The sequence below is a fragment of the Phascolarctos cinereus genome, unplaced genomic scaffold, assembly GCF_003287225.1.
Source record: "Phascolarctos cinereus isolate Bilbo 61053 unplaced genomic scaffold, phaCin_HiC Scaffold_5;HRSCAF=322, whole genome shotgun sequence".
In the NCBI taxonomy this organism is placed as follows: domain Eukaryota; kingdom Metazoa; phylum Chordata; class Mammalia; order Diprotodontia; family Phascolarctidae; genus Phascolarctos; species Phascolarctos cinereus.
Genome location: NW_027555958.1, coordinates 291,964,667 through 291,983,820, shown reverse-complemented (window position 1 = coordinate 291,983,820; position 19,154 = coordinate 291,964,667). Strand labels below are relative to the sequence as shown.

At 42.8% G+C, this 19,154-nt stretch overlaps 1 protein-coding gene across 1 annotated transcript in view; it reads left to right on the top strand.

Annotated features, from left to right (window-relative positions):
• The first annotated feature begins 2,280 nt into the window (after positions 1-2,280).
• The window catches only part of ITGB3 (integrin subunit beta 3), an 80,416-nt gene continuing 63,542 nt past the window's right edge, over positions 2,281-19,154 (top strand). The window contains exon 1 of the mRNA XM_020997757.2: positions 2,281-2,417. Coding sequence (XP_020853416.1) covers positions 2,354-2,417 — 64 coding nt within the window. The 5' untranslated portion in view covers positions 2,281-2,353. The remainder of the gene's footprint in view (positions 2,418-19,154) is intronic.

Here is a 19,154-nt window from a genome sequence, read left to right as displayed (position 1 = left end):
CAGCAATGCAATGATCCAAGACAACTCTGAAGGACTTACGATGAAAAATGCTACACATCCCCTGAGAAAGAATTGATGGAGTCTGAATACAGATTGAAGCATATTTTTTTCCTTTATTTTTCTCGGGTTTTTATTTTGGTCTATGTTTTCTTTTACAACATGACTAATATGGAAATATGTTTTGCATGACTACACATGTATAACCTATATCAAATTGCTCGCTTTCTCAATGGGGGAGGGGGGATGGGAAGGGAGGGAGAGAATTTGGAACTCCAGTTTCAAAACGAATGTTGAACATTGTTTTTATATGTAATTGGGGAAAAATAAAATCCTAAATAAAAAAATTAAGTTTCTGCCTGTTCTTGAATCCAAGGACCTGTGTGTTTGCAGGTATAATGTTTGTGTCTTGTACTTAGTACAGTTGTTTAGCCATTCCCAATTGATGGGTAATTAAAATCTTAATTTCCAGTTCCAGTGCCACCACATAAAAAGCTACTATAAATATTTTTGCACATATGGGTCCTTTTCCTTTGATCTCTTTGGAGTAGTAGAGGTAACTTATTCATCCCTAACTTTGACCTGGGATAATAGTCGCAAGAAAGCTCAGTGACCTAGAAGTTTAGGGACTATTATCCCAGGTCAAAGGAAGAAAAAGAATATGTTGAACTAAACTACTCTCCATTGAATGAGTAGCTTCCACTTTGGCTAAATTACTATATAGTTTAAGTTTTGCCACCAGTATTCACGAGAAACATCCTCCCCCTTTTCCAACTGGTACCAACTAGGCCATCTTAGGCCTGGAGTCAGGAAGACTCACATCCGGCTTCCGACGTTTTACTCTGAGCTGTGTGGTCCTGGGCAAGTCCCTTAACCTTTTTCTCTCTCGGTTTTCTCAGTGGCAAAATAGGGACAACAATAACATCTACCTCCTAGGGTTGCTGAGAGGATCAAATGATATAATATTTGTCAAGGGCTTAGCACATAGGAGATGCTTATTCTCTTTCCTCCCCCCAAGGCACTTTAGCTCCCTGTGTCATTCTGTTGTAGGACCCAGAGCCAATCACCTTGATGTGCTTAGAGTGTCTTTGGTAGGGCCCTCTGCTCTCCCTCCTGCCCCCAAGGCTTTGTGGTGTTCAGACTCATCTGGAGATCCTAGACCTGGCTCTGCAACTAACTTTGGCTTTTCAGTCTTAAGGAAATGACTTGCTTCTTTTGATAATAAGATAATAATAAATTCCTCTCTCTGGCCTTCGTTTCCCAAACTATAAAATGAGATGGTTGGACTAGAGGACCTTTGAGGTCTCTTTCAGCGCTGATATTGTTCTAGGAATAAAGAGAATAAGCCCAGTTAGAAGTAGTGAACGCTCACTGTGACCCAATCAGTCATTCAACAAGCATTTATATACAGTTTGCTACCTGAACGGCACTTAGGCATTTTGGGACAATGTTCAACCAGGTAATTGCCCTCCAGGAGTTTATAGTCTAGCTGGGGAGACAAGCCTAATTAGCATGTGCCAAGCAGGGATCAGTTCAGTAACCAAGCTCTCTGGTTCTAACCACAAATACAACAGCATGGTGAGAACAACGAAGTCTCTATTAGTCCCTGAAGGCTTCCGCGGCAAAGGAACAAAGAATAACGAACCTAAAAAGCTTGTGAACCAGAAAGGATTTATAAATGTCTTTTATTATTATTATATACTATATATATTATATATTCTATATATATTATAAACTCCTTGGGTGTGTGTGTTGGGGTGCGTGTGGGGAGAGGGTAGGAGTTGTGTCATATTTTATCTTGGCATCTTCCCCCAGCCCTTTACAATTCCCTTCAGACGGTTGGAGGTTAATAAACATTTCTTAAATTGAATTGACTAACAGTCCCAATTCTCTGCTCCACTTTGGCTAGGGGAGTTCCAGCTCGGCTTCCTACCCCTTCCCGCCCCACTCTTCATGCTCTTTCCCGCGGGTGTGCTGAGCTGGTACTCCATCGGGGACTAGAAGATGGGGGAAAGGGATGGGAGGTGAAACAGGACCACAAGAAAGTATTTCCTTTCTCTGGGCTTCGATTTCCTCCTCTCTAAAATGAGGTTGGATTAGACGGGCTAAGGAGAGTTGGCGGCAGCCCCAAGGTGATAAGAACAAGCCCCTTTCCGCCACCCCCCAAAAACCCCTCCCCCTTTCCAGCAGGCGTCTAAAGTAGACTCCTCCCCCCGCCCGAGTGTGGTCCCACCCCCTCCATCCGTTCCCACCCTCCTGGAAGCCGTAGGGGGCGGGAAAAAGACTGTGGGGCGTCCTGCGCTTTGCACCCAACAATAGGGGATCGCGGAGCAGAGCCCGGGTAGGAGAGACGAGAATGGGACCGCGGGAGCTCTGCTTGGCTCTGCTGGCGCTGGGGGCGCTGGCGGGCAGAGTCCAGGGTAAGTGACACCAGACGGGTCGCGGATTCCGAGGCTAACCCGGGTTTGGGAGACCTCAGCTCCCTGCCCGGAGAGTTTGAGCAGTCCGCGGGAGCTCAAGGAGTCTGAGTGGGACTTGTGCCCGTCCAGGCTCTGGAACCGAGTGATCTTGAGCCAGTCTTGTCCCCGGTGTGCAGCTTCTGCCTCCAACCCCTGCCCCAGTAAGCGGGGTCCGTTGGGTGCCTGTCGTCCGTGCAGGCACTTCTGACTCAGCAGCTCATTGGGAATGTGTGGATCTTTGCGTGTTGTCTTCTTATTTTGGGTTTGCAGTAGGAGCAGCTCATCTCGCGTGTGGCTCTCTCTGTCTTTCTCTGTCTCTGTCTCTGTCTCTGTCTCTGTCTCTCTCTCTCTCTGTCTCTCTGTCTCTGTCTCTCTGTCTCTCTGTCTCTCTGTCTCTGTCTCTGTCTCTCTCTCTGTCTCTCTCTGTCTCTGTCTCTCTCTCTCCTCTCTGTCTCTCTCTCTCTCTCTCTCTCTCTCTCTCTCTCTCTCTCTCTCTCTCTGTCTCTCCCTCTCTCTGTCTCTCCCTCTCTCTGGATGACTGCTGCTGTGGTATGAGGCTTGATAAGACTTTGCTTTCCCGGGTATCAGTGGTTGCTGTGGGTTTGCTGCTCTGATGCTCAGGCAGAAGGCTAAGTCAGAGCTAGATAGAACAGGGCTGGGGTTCCTATTTCTTTAAGCGAGGTCTGAGTTGGGAGCAGTGACCCCGATACAGATAGGAGACCAGGAAAGGTGCTGCCATCGGGAACAGGACATATAAGGGCCTCTAGCACTCTTGTTTTTTAGCCCAGTCCTTCCGTCTCTAAATCTTGCTGCTGTGGATCTCAGGCTACTTGCTCTTTGGGCCACAGGCAGACAGTTCCCCTTGTGTCCCCATCTGGGACGTGAGTAGAGGCCACGCTTGGGGTTCTTACTTTTCTCCTCTTGATCCATCCCGGATGAGATACAGTCTGGCAGATGAGTCCACAAGAATACACACAGCTGAGTTCCTGAGAATTCATGGGCATCTTTTGAGGGGAGTGGGAAGTAATAATGTTGGAGGGGGCTTCAGTTGCTACTTTCTGGGACTTCCCTTGTTAGGGAGGCTGAAAATACTGGTGTGGATCAACACAACCCAGAGCTATCTGAGTACTGTTCTCTGGGGGCTTTATTTTTATTTATTATGGGATTTACATGCTCAGGGGACCACAAAGTTGAATTATCAGTCCACAATGATGTACTTCATGCAAAGTGTTGCACATCACAGTCACTGGGGAGATAGATAAGGGGTCTAACAGTCTAGTAGGGGATAAGACAAGGGCAGATAACTGGAACACACAATATTAGAGCTCATATTTACTAGGGAGTTAACACACAAAGCGCTGTGTGAAGACAGAGAATGGGTATTATTACCCAAGAAGGCATCATTGTGCAAGAGGAAGGTTCTCCAGAAGGCTGTTTGGAGGAGGCTCTTGAGTTGTATTGCTGAGGCTATTAGAAATTATAGCTGACATTTACATAGGTGTTTTAAGGTTTGCAAAGCACCTTATTATTTATAAGTCTAAAAAATATATAATTATTATATACATCCATAAATTTATTAATAAATCATTTATAAATGCCATTCACTTTCCCACCTCTACTGCCCGCCATATTACTGTCCCATAAAAATCAGGTAAGCAAAATGGCTAAATAGAGAATCTCAAAATTAGTATGTCCAAAACAACTCATTTTCTTTCTCTTAAAATTCAATCCTTTTCCAAAATTATCTGTTTCTGTTGAATATACCACCAGCCTTCTGATCATTCAGGTTTACCAAATATTTTGAATACGTTCCCCTTCTCTCTATTTCTACTGCTACCAGCCTAGTTTATTATCTCTCCCCTGGACTATTGCAGTAGTCATCTAACTGGTCAAGCTGTCTCACGTATCTTCCCACTCTAGTTCATTATCTCTACATCTGCTAAGGTGATTTCCTAAGGTTTAGGCATGACAACGTCATTCCAGTGCTCAGTAAACTCCCCTGCCTTCCTATTAATCTCTAGATCAACTATATGGTCCTTCAGCATTTAAAGTTCTCCACAACCTGACCCTTCCCCACCTTTCCATTCTTCTTACACTCGACACCCTTCTACACACTTTACAATCCAACTATACTGTCCTATTTACTCTTTCTCACACCTAACATTTCATATTTGGTCTCTGTACCTTTGCACTGACTGTTCTCCAAGCCTTGAACACTTTCTCCTTATATTGGCCTCTCAGAATCCCTGGCTTCCTTCAAAATGCAGTCCAAGTACCACTTCAATAGATGTTCTTTCCTGGTTCCCACAGATGCTGGAGCCTTTGCTTCTAAGGTTTTTTTCCCCATTCACTCTGTGTGTATCTTGCATTTACCCATGTACGTACCTGCTGTCTCCCATCCAAATGTAAGTTCCCTGAGAACATAAGTTATTTTTGTCTTTCTTTGTATCTGTATTGCTTCCTTCAGTGCCTAGCCCTGTGAGTGCTTAATAAATGCTTGACTAACTGACTTTACTGCTTTGGCATTATCTTGCCACCTCATTTCCCTCACCGTATACTTCCAATTAGTTGCCAAATCTTGTCATTTCTATCTTCACAATATCACTTCTGCGCATCTCTACTCCTAGGGCTGTGATCCTAGGCCCCCATCACCTCTTGCTTGGACTACTGCAATAGCCTCCTAATTATTGCTCCTGTCTCCTCTCTTCCCTCTTCATTCTATCTTCTACACAACTGCCACAGTGATACTCCCCAAATGTAAGACTGGCCATGTCACTATCCTACTCAGTAAATTACAATAGCTTCCTATTGCCTCTAAGATAAAATATAAACTCCTTTGTTTAGTTTGGAAGCCCATAATAACCTGTCCCCAATTTAACTTTCCAGCCTTAATATTCAATCCCACATGTTACAGTCCAGCCAAATTTTCTGTTTCCCACATTTGGCACTTCATTTCCCATCTCCTGACCTGTCCGTCATGACTGAAACACACTCCTCTATCACCTCTGTCTCTTAGAATCTCTTGTTTCCTTCAAAAGGCTGTTTAAATGACATTGTCACTTAAAGCCTTTCCTGATACCCACCCTGCTCCTAATGCTTTTATCCTGTAAATTTTACCTTCTTTTTATTGTGTATATATATATATATATATATATACATATATATATGCATATATCTTGCATATAATTTTTTAACGAATAAGCAAGTCTTCCTATCTTACCCAGATTGGAAGTGTAGGGGCTATTTACATGCCTAGTCCTCTTCCAATCAACATGAGAATTCTTATTACAATTATCTCTTCCACACTGTGACTTTACTCATTGAGGTTTCAATATATCACACATCAGCTTAAGAAATTAAATGGGAATTTTTGGGGGGAGTTTTTTTGAAGATGCAGATGATACGCAAAGGCCAGTAGATGACACAGAAAAAGTTTAGAAACTCATAAATGCATAAAATAGATGGATAGTATTGTATAATATCAACATATTGTGTCTTTTAATACCATAATAATTCAGACTTCTTCTCTGGTATGAAGGGAAGGCCAAAAATTTTTACATGGCCTTTCTACATCACGGGGCACCGTGCCCCTAATCCCCCAAATGTGGAAGGGATGACTGTAACTCCATTTCAGATCTGGGCCAGTTTGCTGCTCCTTAGGCATTATAGTGCTTCAGTCCCCTTCTGGAGCTCAGCGTATTAATGCTGATAACTTAGTGTAGACGCCCAATGGCTCAGCCTATTATAGCTTAGAAATGTCAGGCTCAAGAGATGCATCAGCTTCAGTCTCTCCAGTAATACAGATTATAGGGTCTCCACTACCACATACTTATGTACATGTCATCTTCCTCAGGAGGCTATAAGATCCTTGAGGGCAAGGACTGTTTTATTTTTGTCTTTGTACTTACATTGCCTAGTACAATGCCTGGAACCTAGTTGTCACTTATTAATGATTTTTGATTGCTTGATTTCCAGGTAAGCCTAAATCTTGGGCATGTGGAACTATTAAGAGCTCTGTTTGAGGTGCAATCAGCTGTTGAAGGGTCCCTTTCTCATGAGCAGTGAGTAGAAAAAATCAGAGAGGCTTCTTTGGTGACCCCTTTTAATGAATTTTTGGAGAATCCCAGTAGAATACATAAAGGTCTTGTGGAAGGAGTTGCAAAGAGTATACTAGGCCATTTACATCCTGTTCCTGGATCCTTAGCCTGCCAGAAGCTTAACTAAGTCAGGTACTGCCATACCACTGATTGGAAGGCATTGGGGTAGATTGTCTCCAATTATAGAAAAGATTCTCTGTGTGCCCAATACTGGGACCTGGTAATTTAATGTCGAATTGATCTTATATGGAGGAGTAGCCATTTCCTTGACTCCAGGGTAGATCTGGACTGAGGAGAGCCAGAGGTTCCTTAGAATATCTCCAATAGGGGTAGGCTTAGATCCAGATATGTGCTGGTAAATGTTTAACAGCCAATTCTGAAAAAAAAAGTGTACATTGTACTTTTAAGTATAACCTACATTATTAACATTTTCTCCATCATTTTCTTAAGTCTAGACAATCAACAAACCAATAAATTAAACCCCAGTTTGTAGCATTTGCTAATTTCCAAGGCATAAATGTTCATACTGAAAATATAACAATGGCTCCTACACACCACTGGTTAGGTAGGCTCTGGTAATCCACCTGAGGTCTGAGAGATCCCTGGACTTGGGATTTGTTATAGTCCCTACTCAGGTCAACCGAACAACTCAGACTAGTAGTAAAACAAGAACTGTTCTGATCTCTCTGGAATCCTGGGGACCAGAGGGGATTTAGGTCTAGCTTTGGTCTCCTAGAGATTCTGTCACCTTGTAGATCAAAGAGATGTGATCATATCTGGGAGACAGGAAGGAAAAAGGTATAGGAAAGGGATGAGATACTTTAGTTGCATAGAGAATGAAGGATGAGATAGACCCTACTAGAATAAGAGAGGTCCGGTACAGGAATGTGGAGGTAAGGAGAGCTGGGAAACAAAATTTTGTGCCACAGACTAGGAATAGTTTTTTCATAATTCAATAATTATTTTATAATCTATAATTATTAGCATTGTTGTTATAATCAGGGGGCAGCCAGGTGATGCAGTTGGTAGAGCATCTGGCCTGAAGTCAGGAAGACTCATCTTCCTGAGTTCAAATCTAGCCTCAGACACTTACTAGCTGTGTGACCCTGGGCAAGTCACTTAACTTTGTTTGCCTCAGTTTCCTCATCTGTAAAATGAACTGGAGAAGGAAATGGCAAAGCACTCCAGTATCTCTGCCAAGAAAACCCCAAATGGGGTCACAAAGAGTCGGATATGACTGAAACGACCGAACAACAACAATAAAGAGAGCTTACATTTCTGTAGTGAGCATTAAGTCTCTTGAGAATCATAAAATAGACTGAGAGATGGAAAAGTGCTCGGAAGTCATCAAGTCTAATTCTCTCTGCTTGCAATCAAGAAAACTGAGCTCTAGAGTGACTCATTCAACATCACATAAAGCAATAAATGGTAGACTTAAGACTCATACCCAGTTCCTCTGCCTTCAAATCCATCATTCTTTCCATTATACCACATGGATTTGGAGTCTAAGGATCCAGGTTCAAATCCCATCTCTGCCATTTACTATTCATGAGACCTTGGACAAGTCATTTAACTTCCCTGGGCCTCAAATGCCTCATCTATAAAAAAGGGTGATGGATGAGATGGCTTCTAAGCTCCTTATCTGAGGAGAGTGGTAGGGCAAGTATTGCACTGTTTTTCTTGATTATGTTCAGTCATTTCAGTCATGTTTGTCATTTCTTATAGCTCAGCAGTATTCTATTGCATTCACGTGCCACAATTTGTTTATCCATTGCCCAGTTGATGGACATCTACTTGGCTTCCAGTTTTTTGCTACCACAAAAGGTGCTGATGTAAATATTTGGGCATAGATGGAGGCTTTCTTTTCGTTAGTAACTTCCTTGGTGTATATGCCAGCCGAGGAATCTCTGGGTCAAAGGGTGTGGACATTTTAGCTACTTCCACAACTCCAAGTTGCTTTCCAGAGTGGTTATATTAATCCACAGCTCCACCAATGATGCTAATGGTACATCGGGCCTTTTTTTCCATTCCCGTTTTTGGTTATCTTTGCCAATTGACTGGATGTGAGGCAAAACCTCAGAGTGAGACAACATGCTTCTTGAAGGATCTTGCAAATCAATGGGAAAATAAGTTTATATTTACTATTGCCTGATTTACATGGAATTTTTCACGAACCTTGCTTATTCTTGTGAAACAGAGGAGCATCTCTGTTTGGTTATTCAACTCTAGACATCCTAGGGAGAGATAATGCATCCTAAATATGTCAGAGAGTATTTCCCCAATGAAGACAGCATCTAGATTAGAACTGTGGGCTTTCTGGGCACCAAGCATTGGCATAATTCCTGAGGTCACTATGAAGGTCATCACCTCTCCCTCCTGGGGGTGTGACAGGCAAGGGTGGTAGTCTTTCTCTTCTCTAGCCTGTGAGAAGGGAAGGTCCCTGGAGACAGATGTCAAAGAAAAGTGTGAGGGAATGAGTAGAAGAGAAAGTCTGACGATGCCTTTGGACTTTTCCAATTGAAATCCCCTCCTCTCTAACCCCCCACCCACCCAGGGCCTCCAGTTATCACCCATCCTCAGCTGTGCTTATCCTCTTACCCTTGTTTTCAGGAAAAGCCAGGAAGAGTGCCCGCAAGAACCACAGCTCATGAATCAGCAGACAGATAATTATCAAGGGGAAAGAGAGTGGACAGTTTCTGGGATAAGCCATTCAAACCTCCCCTCTGCCCACAGAGCTGGTGTGGTTTTTCATCCCATCTTCCTTCTTTTGAAACCTGGCCAGCTCCCTCACTGAGCAGTTGGCTGTAGTGGAGGTCAGCACACCAGGAGAAAAGGAGATGGACTGGGGAATGATGCAGTTGGACTCTGCTAACTTTATCTGGCATGGGCCAGCCAAGTTTGTTTCAGGTTCCCAAGTGAAATTTTGGAAAAAAACCCAACAAACCTACCTCTTCCTTTCATCATACTTCTAGAAATATCCTCATCATATACCCCTCCTCCCCCCACTACTTTTTTTTTTGGGCAATTGAGGTTAACTGACTTGGCCAAGGTTATATAGCTAGTAAGTGTCTGAGGCTAGATTTGGACTCAGGTCCTCTTGCCTCCTGGGCTGGTACTGTACCCACTGTGACATCTAGTTGTCTCCTTTAACGCATCTGGAGCAAGTAGTCCCCGAGAGACAGCATGGTATAGTGGAAAGAATGCAGAAAGATCTGGATTTTAATCTGAGTTTAGCTGCTTAACACTTGTGTCTTTGGCCAAACCACTTCACCCCTCTCAGTTTCCTCATTTGTAAAATGATGGGGTTGAATTAAATAATCTTAAAAGTCTCTTCAAGCTCTAAACCCTGTGTTCTATTATTAAATATTAAATGCCATGAAGTTGGGAACCATGTCTGTTTTAAAATTGGCATCTCCTCAGCACCTCTCACAGCATTCTGTACACAATAGGCCCTTAACAAATATTGATTGGTGAATTGTTACATCATGTGGAACAGAGGTGTCAGACCTGAGGAGGGCAATACCGAGGCCAAACCAAGTTAAAATGTGATTGGGAAATGTTTAACAAAATAAATAAAATACAGCGTAACACAGATAATGTTAATTTGCAGCTTATAAAGTCAATATATATCCCCTAGAGATCTATTTGATACTACTTGGTAGAAGATGGTGGGACAGCTAAGTGGCACAGTAGATAAAGTGCTGGCCCTGGAATCAGGAGGACCTGAGTTCAAATTTGGCCTCATACTCTTACTAGCTGTGTGATCCTGGGCAAGTCACTTCACCCTGTTTGCCTCAGTTTATTCATCTGTAAAATGAGCTAGAGAAGGACATAGCATTTATGTTTTTAAACCTAATTGGTTACACATGGCACTTGACTGTATACCATTGTTCTCTCCAATTTAATTTATGCAAGGGTATGTAGAGTTTCTTCTTTCTGCTTACTTTCCTCTGTCAGTTCATATAAATCTTCCCATGTTTCTTTGGGCTCCTCACATTCATCATTTCTTATGGGAGTCATTTTTCATTACATTCATGTATCATGATATGTTTTGCCATTCCTCAATCTGATTGGCATTTGCTTTGCTTTGCTTCCAAAGAAAACCCTAAACGAGGTCATGAAAAGTCAGACACAACTCAACAACGAGAAGAAGTAGATCGTGGTAAAAAAGGTAGTAAAGGCCCTGGATTTGAGTCAGGGCATCTTGGTTCTAATCTTGACTCTACAACTTACTGTCTATGTGACATTGGGCATTTAATCTTTTGACCTCTCAGGGCTTCAGTTACCTCATCCACAAAATGAGGAGTTTGGACTACTTGGTCCCCTGGGTTCCTTTCGGCTTTAAATCTACCAATGCCATTCTAGCCTCTCAAAATGGGGAATCTGCATCTCTGCTACCCATGATTCAAGGCATTGATCTTATTTCAAGATATCTGTTTCGTGTGTAGTAAGGAACATCTTGACCATCAAAGTGACCAATCCATTGGAATGATCTGTTGAAACCATCTGGCTAGGTAGTTTGGACTTTTACTTGACTAAAGGCAAGTGTCTACACTAGACCTCTCTTTAGGTCCACCTTTGGGATCCTAAGATTCCCAGTTGGGTCGATGCATTTGGGCAATTCATAGGTTTTCAAGTGCTTAACAGCTAGAGATTTAAGTATATTGAAGATAGACTCACATGCTCTCTTTTCCTGGGAACAATTAGCAGTTCATGGTGAAAGGCAGTGAGTCACATTCTTCTGGGCCAGATGCTTCCAAGGAAAAAAAGAATATGATATTTTGAGTCTGCAAAGTTTCTTAAAAAAAGAATAAATAAATTTGGCTCTGAGAACCTCATTTTCAACTGAATGCGTGGACAAAAAGGGAGGCAGAATGGATTGCTTCTGACAACATTGCCATACACAAAATAGATGTGAAATCAGGTCAGGAGGTGAAACAGCTACAGAAATGAAAAGCTGGGTTTGGAGGGGAGGTCATCAGGAGGACAAGGCTGGGTTAGGGGAAACCCTGGAAGAACTGCCCAGGACTAGTTGCTGACTTAGATGTTGTTTTGTAACTATATCAGTGACTTCTTTATTCACTAAAGACTTTCTCTCATGGAGATCTGAACGGATCAAACCTAGACGGAAAAGCTCTCAGTCTGTTCTTTGAGAGAGGCAGCTAGAAGGCACAGTGGATAGAGCTCTGGCTTTGTAGTCATGAGTACCTGAGTTCAAATCCAGTCTCAGACACTTGACACTTACTAGCTGTGTGACCCTGGGCAAGTCACTTAACCCCAATTGCGTCACCAAAAAGCAAAAAAAAAAAAGTAATAAAATATCCTTTGAGGACTTGTCTTAATAAGTTTTCAAAGGGCTGGTCATTACCAGTCCTTCAAAGGACTTCAGTCACGCCAGCTCACATATCTCCTCGACAAAGGTGGGGGTTGTGATCTGCAGTCAGAAGGGAGGAAATAGTGGGTCTTTTAGAAAAGTTGGAACCTAACATGGCATAGTGGATAGAGTAAGGAAGACTCCTCTTCCTGAGTTTAAATCCAGCCTCAGACACTTAATAGCTGTGTGACCTTGGACAAGTCACTTAACCCGTTTGCCTCCATTTCTCATTTATAAAATGAGCTGGAGAAGGAAATAGCAAACCACTCTAAGAGAACCCCAAATGGGGTCGCAAAGAGTCAAACATGACTGAAAAACAGCAACATCTGAATGATCAGGATTCCCTAAAAACCAGTCACATTGAATTATGCTGAAGCATGTAAACAGCTCAGGCAGAAGTGTGGGACAAATATTGATGACACTTTGCACCACTTTAGGAAGACTGGAATTCATAGCATCCTAAGCTGTTTGGGAGAAGTAACCACAATGCTGCAGAACCATAATTAGGCGAAGGGCAACAAGGACTTTGTGGCAAAAGCTAAAATTTAGAGACAGCACCATCCCAGGGCTTGCTTGTACCCCATTGAAGCTGGGCAAACTTGTTCTTGTTACTAACTTTTTTTTTTGGGGGGGAGGCAACTGGATGGTTAAGTGACTTGCCCATGGTCACACAGTTAGCAAGTGTTGTATCTGAGGCTGGATTTGAACTCAGGTCCTCCTGACTTCAGGGCCGGTGCTCTATCCACTGTGCCGCCTCGCTGCCCTACCCCCAAAACTTTTTGAGCTAAAGCACGCCTCCCTGGTCACCACTTACTTTTGTATGTTATTTCTGCCCTTAGAAAGTAAGCACCTAGCAGGCAGGGATAGTCTTTGAGGTTTTTATATGTAGCCTTGACACTTAGTACAGTACCTGTCACATAACATACTCTTAATGAATACTCATTCATTCCTAATAAACCATCCATTGTAACTATTTTTTTTTGGTGAGGCAATCAGGGTTAAGTGACTTGCCCAGAGTCACACAGCTAGTGAGTATCATGTGTCTGAGGCTGGATTTGAACTCAGATCCTCCTGACTCCAGGGCCAGTGCTGTATCCACTGCTCCACCTAGCTGCCCTGTAATAATTTTTCAAAAGAAAAAAAAATAGTTCATCAAAACCAAGTAGTCCATCCACACTTTCTGACAGTACATGCTTTATAATTCCTGCCCCCTTCTCCAAAGAAGGGAGGAATCCGTGCTTTTCTGTCAGGGTTATGTATGGTTATTATCATTACTCAGCATTCAGTTTTATTTGTTATCCTTTCCATTTATGTTTTTAAACCTAATTGGTTACACATGGCACTTGACTGTATACCATTGTTCTCTCCAATTTAATTTATGCAAGGGCATATAGAGTTTCTTCTTTCTGCTTACTTTCCTCTGTCAGTTCATATAAATCTTCCCATGTTTCTTTGGTTCCTCACATTCGTCATTTCTTATGGGAGTCATTTTTCATTACATTCATGTACCATGATATGTTTTGCCATTCCTCAATCTGATTGGCATTTGCTTTCTTCCAATTCTTTTCACAAAAGTGCTGCTATGAACATTTTGGTGTTTATGGGGTGGCTAGGTAGGCAGCTAGGTGGTACCTAGGGAAGAGAGTGCCAGGCCTAGAGCCAGACAGACCGGAGTTCAAATCCAGCCACAAAGAGTTAGACATGATGGAAACGACTGAACAAAGTTGAAGTAGATAAGAGTGCTGGGCCTAGAGTTAGAAAGACCTGAGTTCAGATCCAGCCTCAGACACTTATTTACTAGTGGTATGACCCTAAGCAAGTCATTTAACCCTGTTTGCCTCAGTTTCCTCACCTGCAAAATGAGCAGGAGAAGGAAATGGCAAACCACTGCAGCCAAGGAAATCCCAAATGGGTTCACAAAGAGTTGGACATGACTGAAACAACTGAATAACAACAAAATGTTAAAGCAAAAAGTGTGCTGGGCCTGGAGTTAGAAAGACCTGAGTTCAAATCCAGCCTCAAACACTCACTAGCAGTGTGATCTTGGACAGATCATGTAACCTCTGTTTGTCTCAGCTTCCTGAATTGTGTCTACTGGGGGTAGCTAGGTGGCATAGTGGATAGAGCACCAGCCCTAGATTCAGGAGGACCTGAGTTCAAATGTGAACTCAGATACATAACACTTAGTAGCTGTGTGACTTAACCCCATTGCCTAGCGCCGCCCCCCCCCCCCCCCCCCGCCCAAATAGCATCTACCGCTCGGGGTTGTCGTGAGGATCAAATGAGATGATATTTATAAAGTATTCAGCACAGTGCCTGGCACAGACTAGGAACTGTGTAAATACTAGCTATTGTTTTTTATTATTTATTTTTATCCTCAGCCTCCCTAGGGGACATGCCTAGGAGTAAGGTCTCTGAATCAGAGAGTATGAGTCTGCCTTCACTGCCAGCTGTTTTCCTTTGAGACGGGGAGGGGAGAAGTCTAATCAAGTCACCCAATCGGTATCTAACTCTTGTTGTTGGGCTGTTCCCGACGTATCGGACTGAATCTTCCAAAGCGGTCAAATTATTCTAATTTACTCTGCCTATTTCCAACGGGCTGGAACCAATGATCATATCTCATGTGATTATAACTCTGAATAGTGTGGATCTGAACACAGGTGACCACTTCAGGGGATGAACTTTCTTCTTCCGCATCAAGATTCTATGTGACTTACATTTCCCGAGGGAATTAGGAAGAAGCTTGAAGCCTTGCCGGTTTCATTCTCTGAATCTCCAGACCTTACCGTCTGCCCCTCCTGCTGGGCCCTAAGCACTGCCCTAAGGCCCTTAGCATCTGCCCTGTATCTGTGTCTGCATCCTAAGGATACGCAAGCTTTGCCATCCATCCTGCTGCAGAATCTTCACATATGTGGTCTCTCCCCCATTAGGATGTGATCTCAGTGACAGCAGACTTTTTTTTTTCTGTTCTATTTGTAACCTCATTGCTTAGTCCAGGGCTTAGCACACAGTAGGTGCTTAATTAATGGTTCTTCATTCAACAAATAAAATTTACACTGGATCAGAAAGCATAGATGGGCTGATTAAAGAAGTATTTACATCAAGAACCATGGAGTCTCAGCCAGGTTGTGCAGTGGATAGAGTGCTGGCCCTAGAGTCAGGAAGACTTGAGTTCAAAACCACCCTCAGATACTCAGTAGCTATGTGACTTTAGATAAGTCACTTAACTTCTGTTTGCCTTGCTTTCCTCATCTGTAAAGTGGGGATAATAATAATACCTGCCTCCCAAGGTTATTGTAAATATCAAATGAGATCATGTTTGTAAAGTGCCTGGCACATAGTAAATGCTGTATAACTGGTAGCTGTATTATCAGTTGGAAGGGACCTCAGAGGCCAATGTGTATCTGACTAACCATTAATACCCTCTACCACACTCAGCTAGTGTTCATACAGCTTTTGCTGAAAGTCTTCTTATAGAAGAAACCAGCTACCTCTCAAGGTAACCTATTTCCCTTTTGGACATTCCTAATGATTATGAAGATTTTCCTTACCCTGAGCTGAAACCTGCTTCTCTTCACGTACTATCCCTTGTTCCTAATTCTGCCCTTTGGGGACAAGCCTAGGAAACAAGAATGAGTGTGATTCTGGTCACCGGGGAGATCCACAGTGGAGGAAGCTGTATGAACACTAGCTGAGTGTGGTAGAGGGTATTAATGGTTAGTCAGATACATGTAGTTCATGTAGTTCAAATAACCCTGGACTAGGGGTCAGAAGACGCCTACTTTGGGTCCCTTCTTCACTACTCACTAGTTTGTGTGATTATGGAAAGTTACCTAATGTCTCTGAGCCTCAGACTTCTCATCTGTAAAATGGGGATAACAGTATCTTTCCTACTGAGGAAAATGAGACCCAAAGGTCAGTTAATAGCTGTCAGATATTAAGCCAAAGATGGCTCATCCTGAGCACTGGCTCATTGTGCCAAGAGATTATAATGGAAAATCATTCATGTCCTGACCTATCGTTCATCTCCCCAGGAAGTGACCTGTCCAGGGTCAGTGGTTGAGCTGGGATGCGATCCAAGACTTGGGCCATCTGCTTCCCTGGTCTCCTCTCTGGCAAATGACAACAAAGATTACTGTTGTACTGCAGTGTAATCATTAAAAAAAACTGCATCACTTTCCCTTAAATTACTTCCAGTCTCAACTTGGCTCAACTATCGGGAATACACTATAGATGATGGTGACTGTGTCCTATGGGAAGGCTGACTTCTTACCTGCTGTCATACTGGGACATTGCATCTTACAAAATGTCCTTCATTTCTGCATTTTTGTCTCATGCTGGATCCCTTCCTTCTCCTTTCTTTCCTCTTTGTCTTGTGCCTTTCTCACTCCCACTGTTATTTTCCATCCTTGGTAAGTCATTTATGTTTGATCAGCCACAGCCGTTATATTTGGAAATACTTTTCAGTAATATTGTTTGGATCATCCAGTCCCTCTCACCTTATCGGTCCTCTTTTCCTTGCTGAAGTCTGTTTCCTCTCTGGCTTCACCCACTTTCCTAGGCTAGACTTCTTCATCCCAAAACTTGTGATCCAGATGAGAAATCTGATGCTTCTACTTTGGGAGAAGCCAATCAGTTAAACATTTGTTAAATGCCCATTATATACCAGGCATTGTGCTAAGCTCTGGGGATATAAAAAAAAAGATAAAGACAATCCCTGCATTCTAGGATTTCTCAGTCTAGTGGCCAACATAACATATAAACAACTACGTGCCAACAAGCAATATACAGGATAAATTGGAAATAATAGGCAGAGGGTGAGGCAGCTAGGTGGCGCAGTGGATAGAGCACCGGCCCTGGATTCAGGAGGACCTGAGTTCAAATGTGACCTCAGACGCATAACACTTACTTAGCTGTGTGACCCTGGGCAAGTCAGTTAACGACATTGCCTAGCCAAACAAACAAATAATAAGCAGAGGGAAGGCACCAGACTTAAGGGGGATCAGGAATAGCTTCCTGTAGAAGTGGAATTTTAAGGAAGCAGGGATTCCCTCACCTTTTTCCAGGGTCTATCTTGAAAACCTCCTCTATAACTTTGTGACACTGAAAAGGAAAAAGTCAACTCTCTTGGATCATAGATGCAGAACAACCCCTGGGGTTTGGGATTCTCCAGAAGAAGGTTTAACCCCATCTTGCTTCTTCTCCTGGGGCTGAGTTCTCAAAGGAGAGGAGGACTATCGGAAGGAAAAAGGCTTTTCAAGTTGTTCATTCAAATGAGTTCCCTGGGAAGAGGTGCCAGTCTTTGGCAGGGGCAAGGCGGGGCCATAGAGTGCAAGAGGAGGGATATGAATGGGTGGAACTGGGAAACAAAGCCTTCCACATATTTTAGAGAAGGAAATCTCAGAGGAGACAGCTTATTGAATCATCATGGGCTCCAGCCCAGAGATTCTTCATGAATTAACAGTTCTCAGGAGAAAGAGAAAGCAAATCTTAGGCTTTTAAAGATGCTCACTTCTACCTTCTTGGAATCAGAGCAGGGTCTGGAGAGGCCTAGTTTAGATACTCTTAATAATAATAATAATATCTGATATTTATATAGTGATTTAAGATTTGCAAAATATTTTACACATATTATCTCTCTTGATCCTTATAACAACACAGTGAAATAAGCACTATTGGTATTATTTCCATTTTCCCAGATGGATAAACTGAAACTAAAAGAGGTTAAATGATGAGCTGGTGAGTGTCAGGGTTAGAATTTGAATGCAGGGCTCGAGGTTCAAAAGCCTGATACACAGCACCTTTTTCTTAGTGCCAGAACTTTCAAGGTAAAATGAAGGGGAACATTTAGTTTTCTTTTAGTGACATAAAGTAAATTTATGATTAGTTTTAAGAGAGTGGAGTGTCCTGAGGAATCACTGGCATAACTCCCCAAAGACTGAGTTCTATCAGACTAAGCCAGGTTCAAGAAATCTGCCTGAAATCAGTAAGCCCAAAAGACTGGGGAAAATGGTTGCTCATGTTTATCTTGAAACTGGTCAGTCCAAGCTACAGAATAGGAACTTGGCAATAGATGCTTTCAGTAGGAATTTTGGCCTCACCCATTGTGCCCCAGTCCCCTCCTAATTATTGCCACATCCTCTTGGTGTATTTCTAGACACAGGTTCCCATTAAAAACTTCCATCAAGAGAGTAGGAAAGGAGGCAGGGGCCTCAGCTAGGTTTAGCCCAAGCCAGTCTTTCTGTGTCCTGTGCTTGGGGACAGGGGGTGGGTGGAGGTGTTTATTTCCACAGCTGGCTAAAGGTAGAGTGGGAGGAGGGTGGGGAAAGTGACCACATGAGTCAAAGTCAGTTGACCAGACGCTGTTGGCTAGACAAGCCTGGTTTCAGACTCCTTGTCCTGTATGGACGTGCACCCTTATGTTTATGGTTTCTGATGCTATTATGTATAATTACGTATTTGAAGGTAAACGTAGGCTCTGGACCTGCTAGCTATGGTAGATCTGGATCTTTGTGTAAGAATGTTTAGTTCTGGATTGTTTAAGAACTGTGCCCTAGGCAGCTAGGTTGTATAATAGAGTACTTGTCCTGTAGTCAGAAAGATCTGAGTTCAAAACCAGCATCAGATACTTGGACAATTCACTGAACCTCTGTCTGCCTCAGTTTCTTCAACTGTAAAATAGGGATAATAATAGCACCTACTTCTCAGGGGTTTTTTGTTGATCAAGGTCTCTTAAGTTTAATCTGCATTACTAACATTTTATCCATCATTTTCTTAAGTCCAGGCAATTAAAATAATAGATCAATGATTTGAAGTTTGCTAATTTCCAGAGTATAAATGCTTAAGAATCGGCTCCAGCAGCTTCATCACACTCTTGCCTCTACACCTTTCATCCCTTTACAAAGACTGAAAAGTTGTTTGTTTTTTTAATCAGGAGGGACAATGTCATTGGCCGGGTCAAAATTTGCCATGTGACTGATGGCCCATAAAAAACGAGTCAAACAGTTTGAGAAAGTTTGAGCTACATTTGATGGAGCAGAAGTACACACTCTCCAGGCCTAGATACAGTGAGTCAATGAGTGACTAGATACAGGAAACAGCTTTTATGATATGAAGTCTGGCAGCAGAGAACTAACTATGGATTCAAGAGAGAACTAGCCCTGGCAGTTGAGAAGTGAGTTGTAGAGAGGATCAGACCCTGGGAACCCACCTGAGTAATCTGCCTAG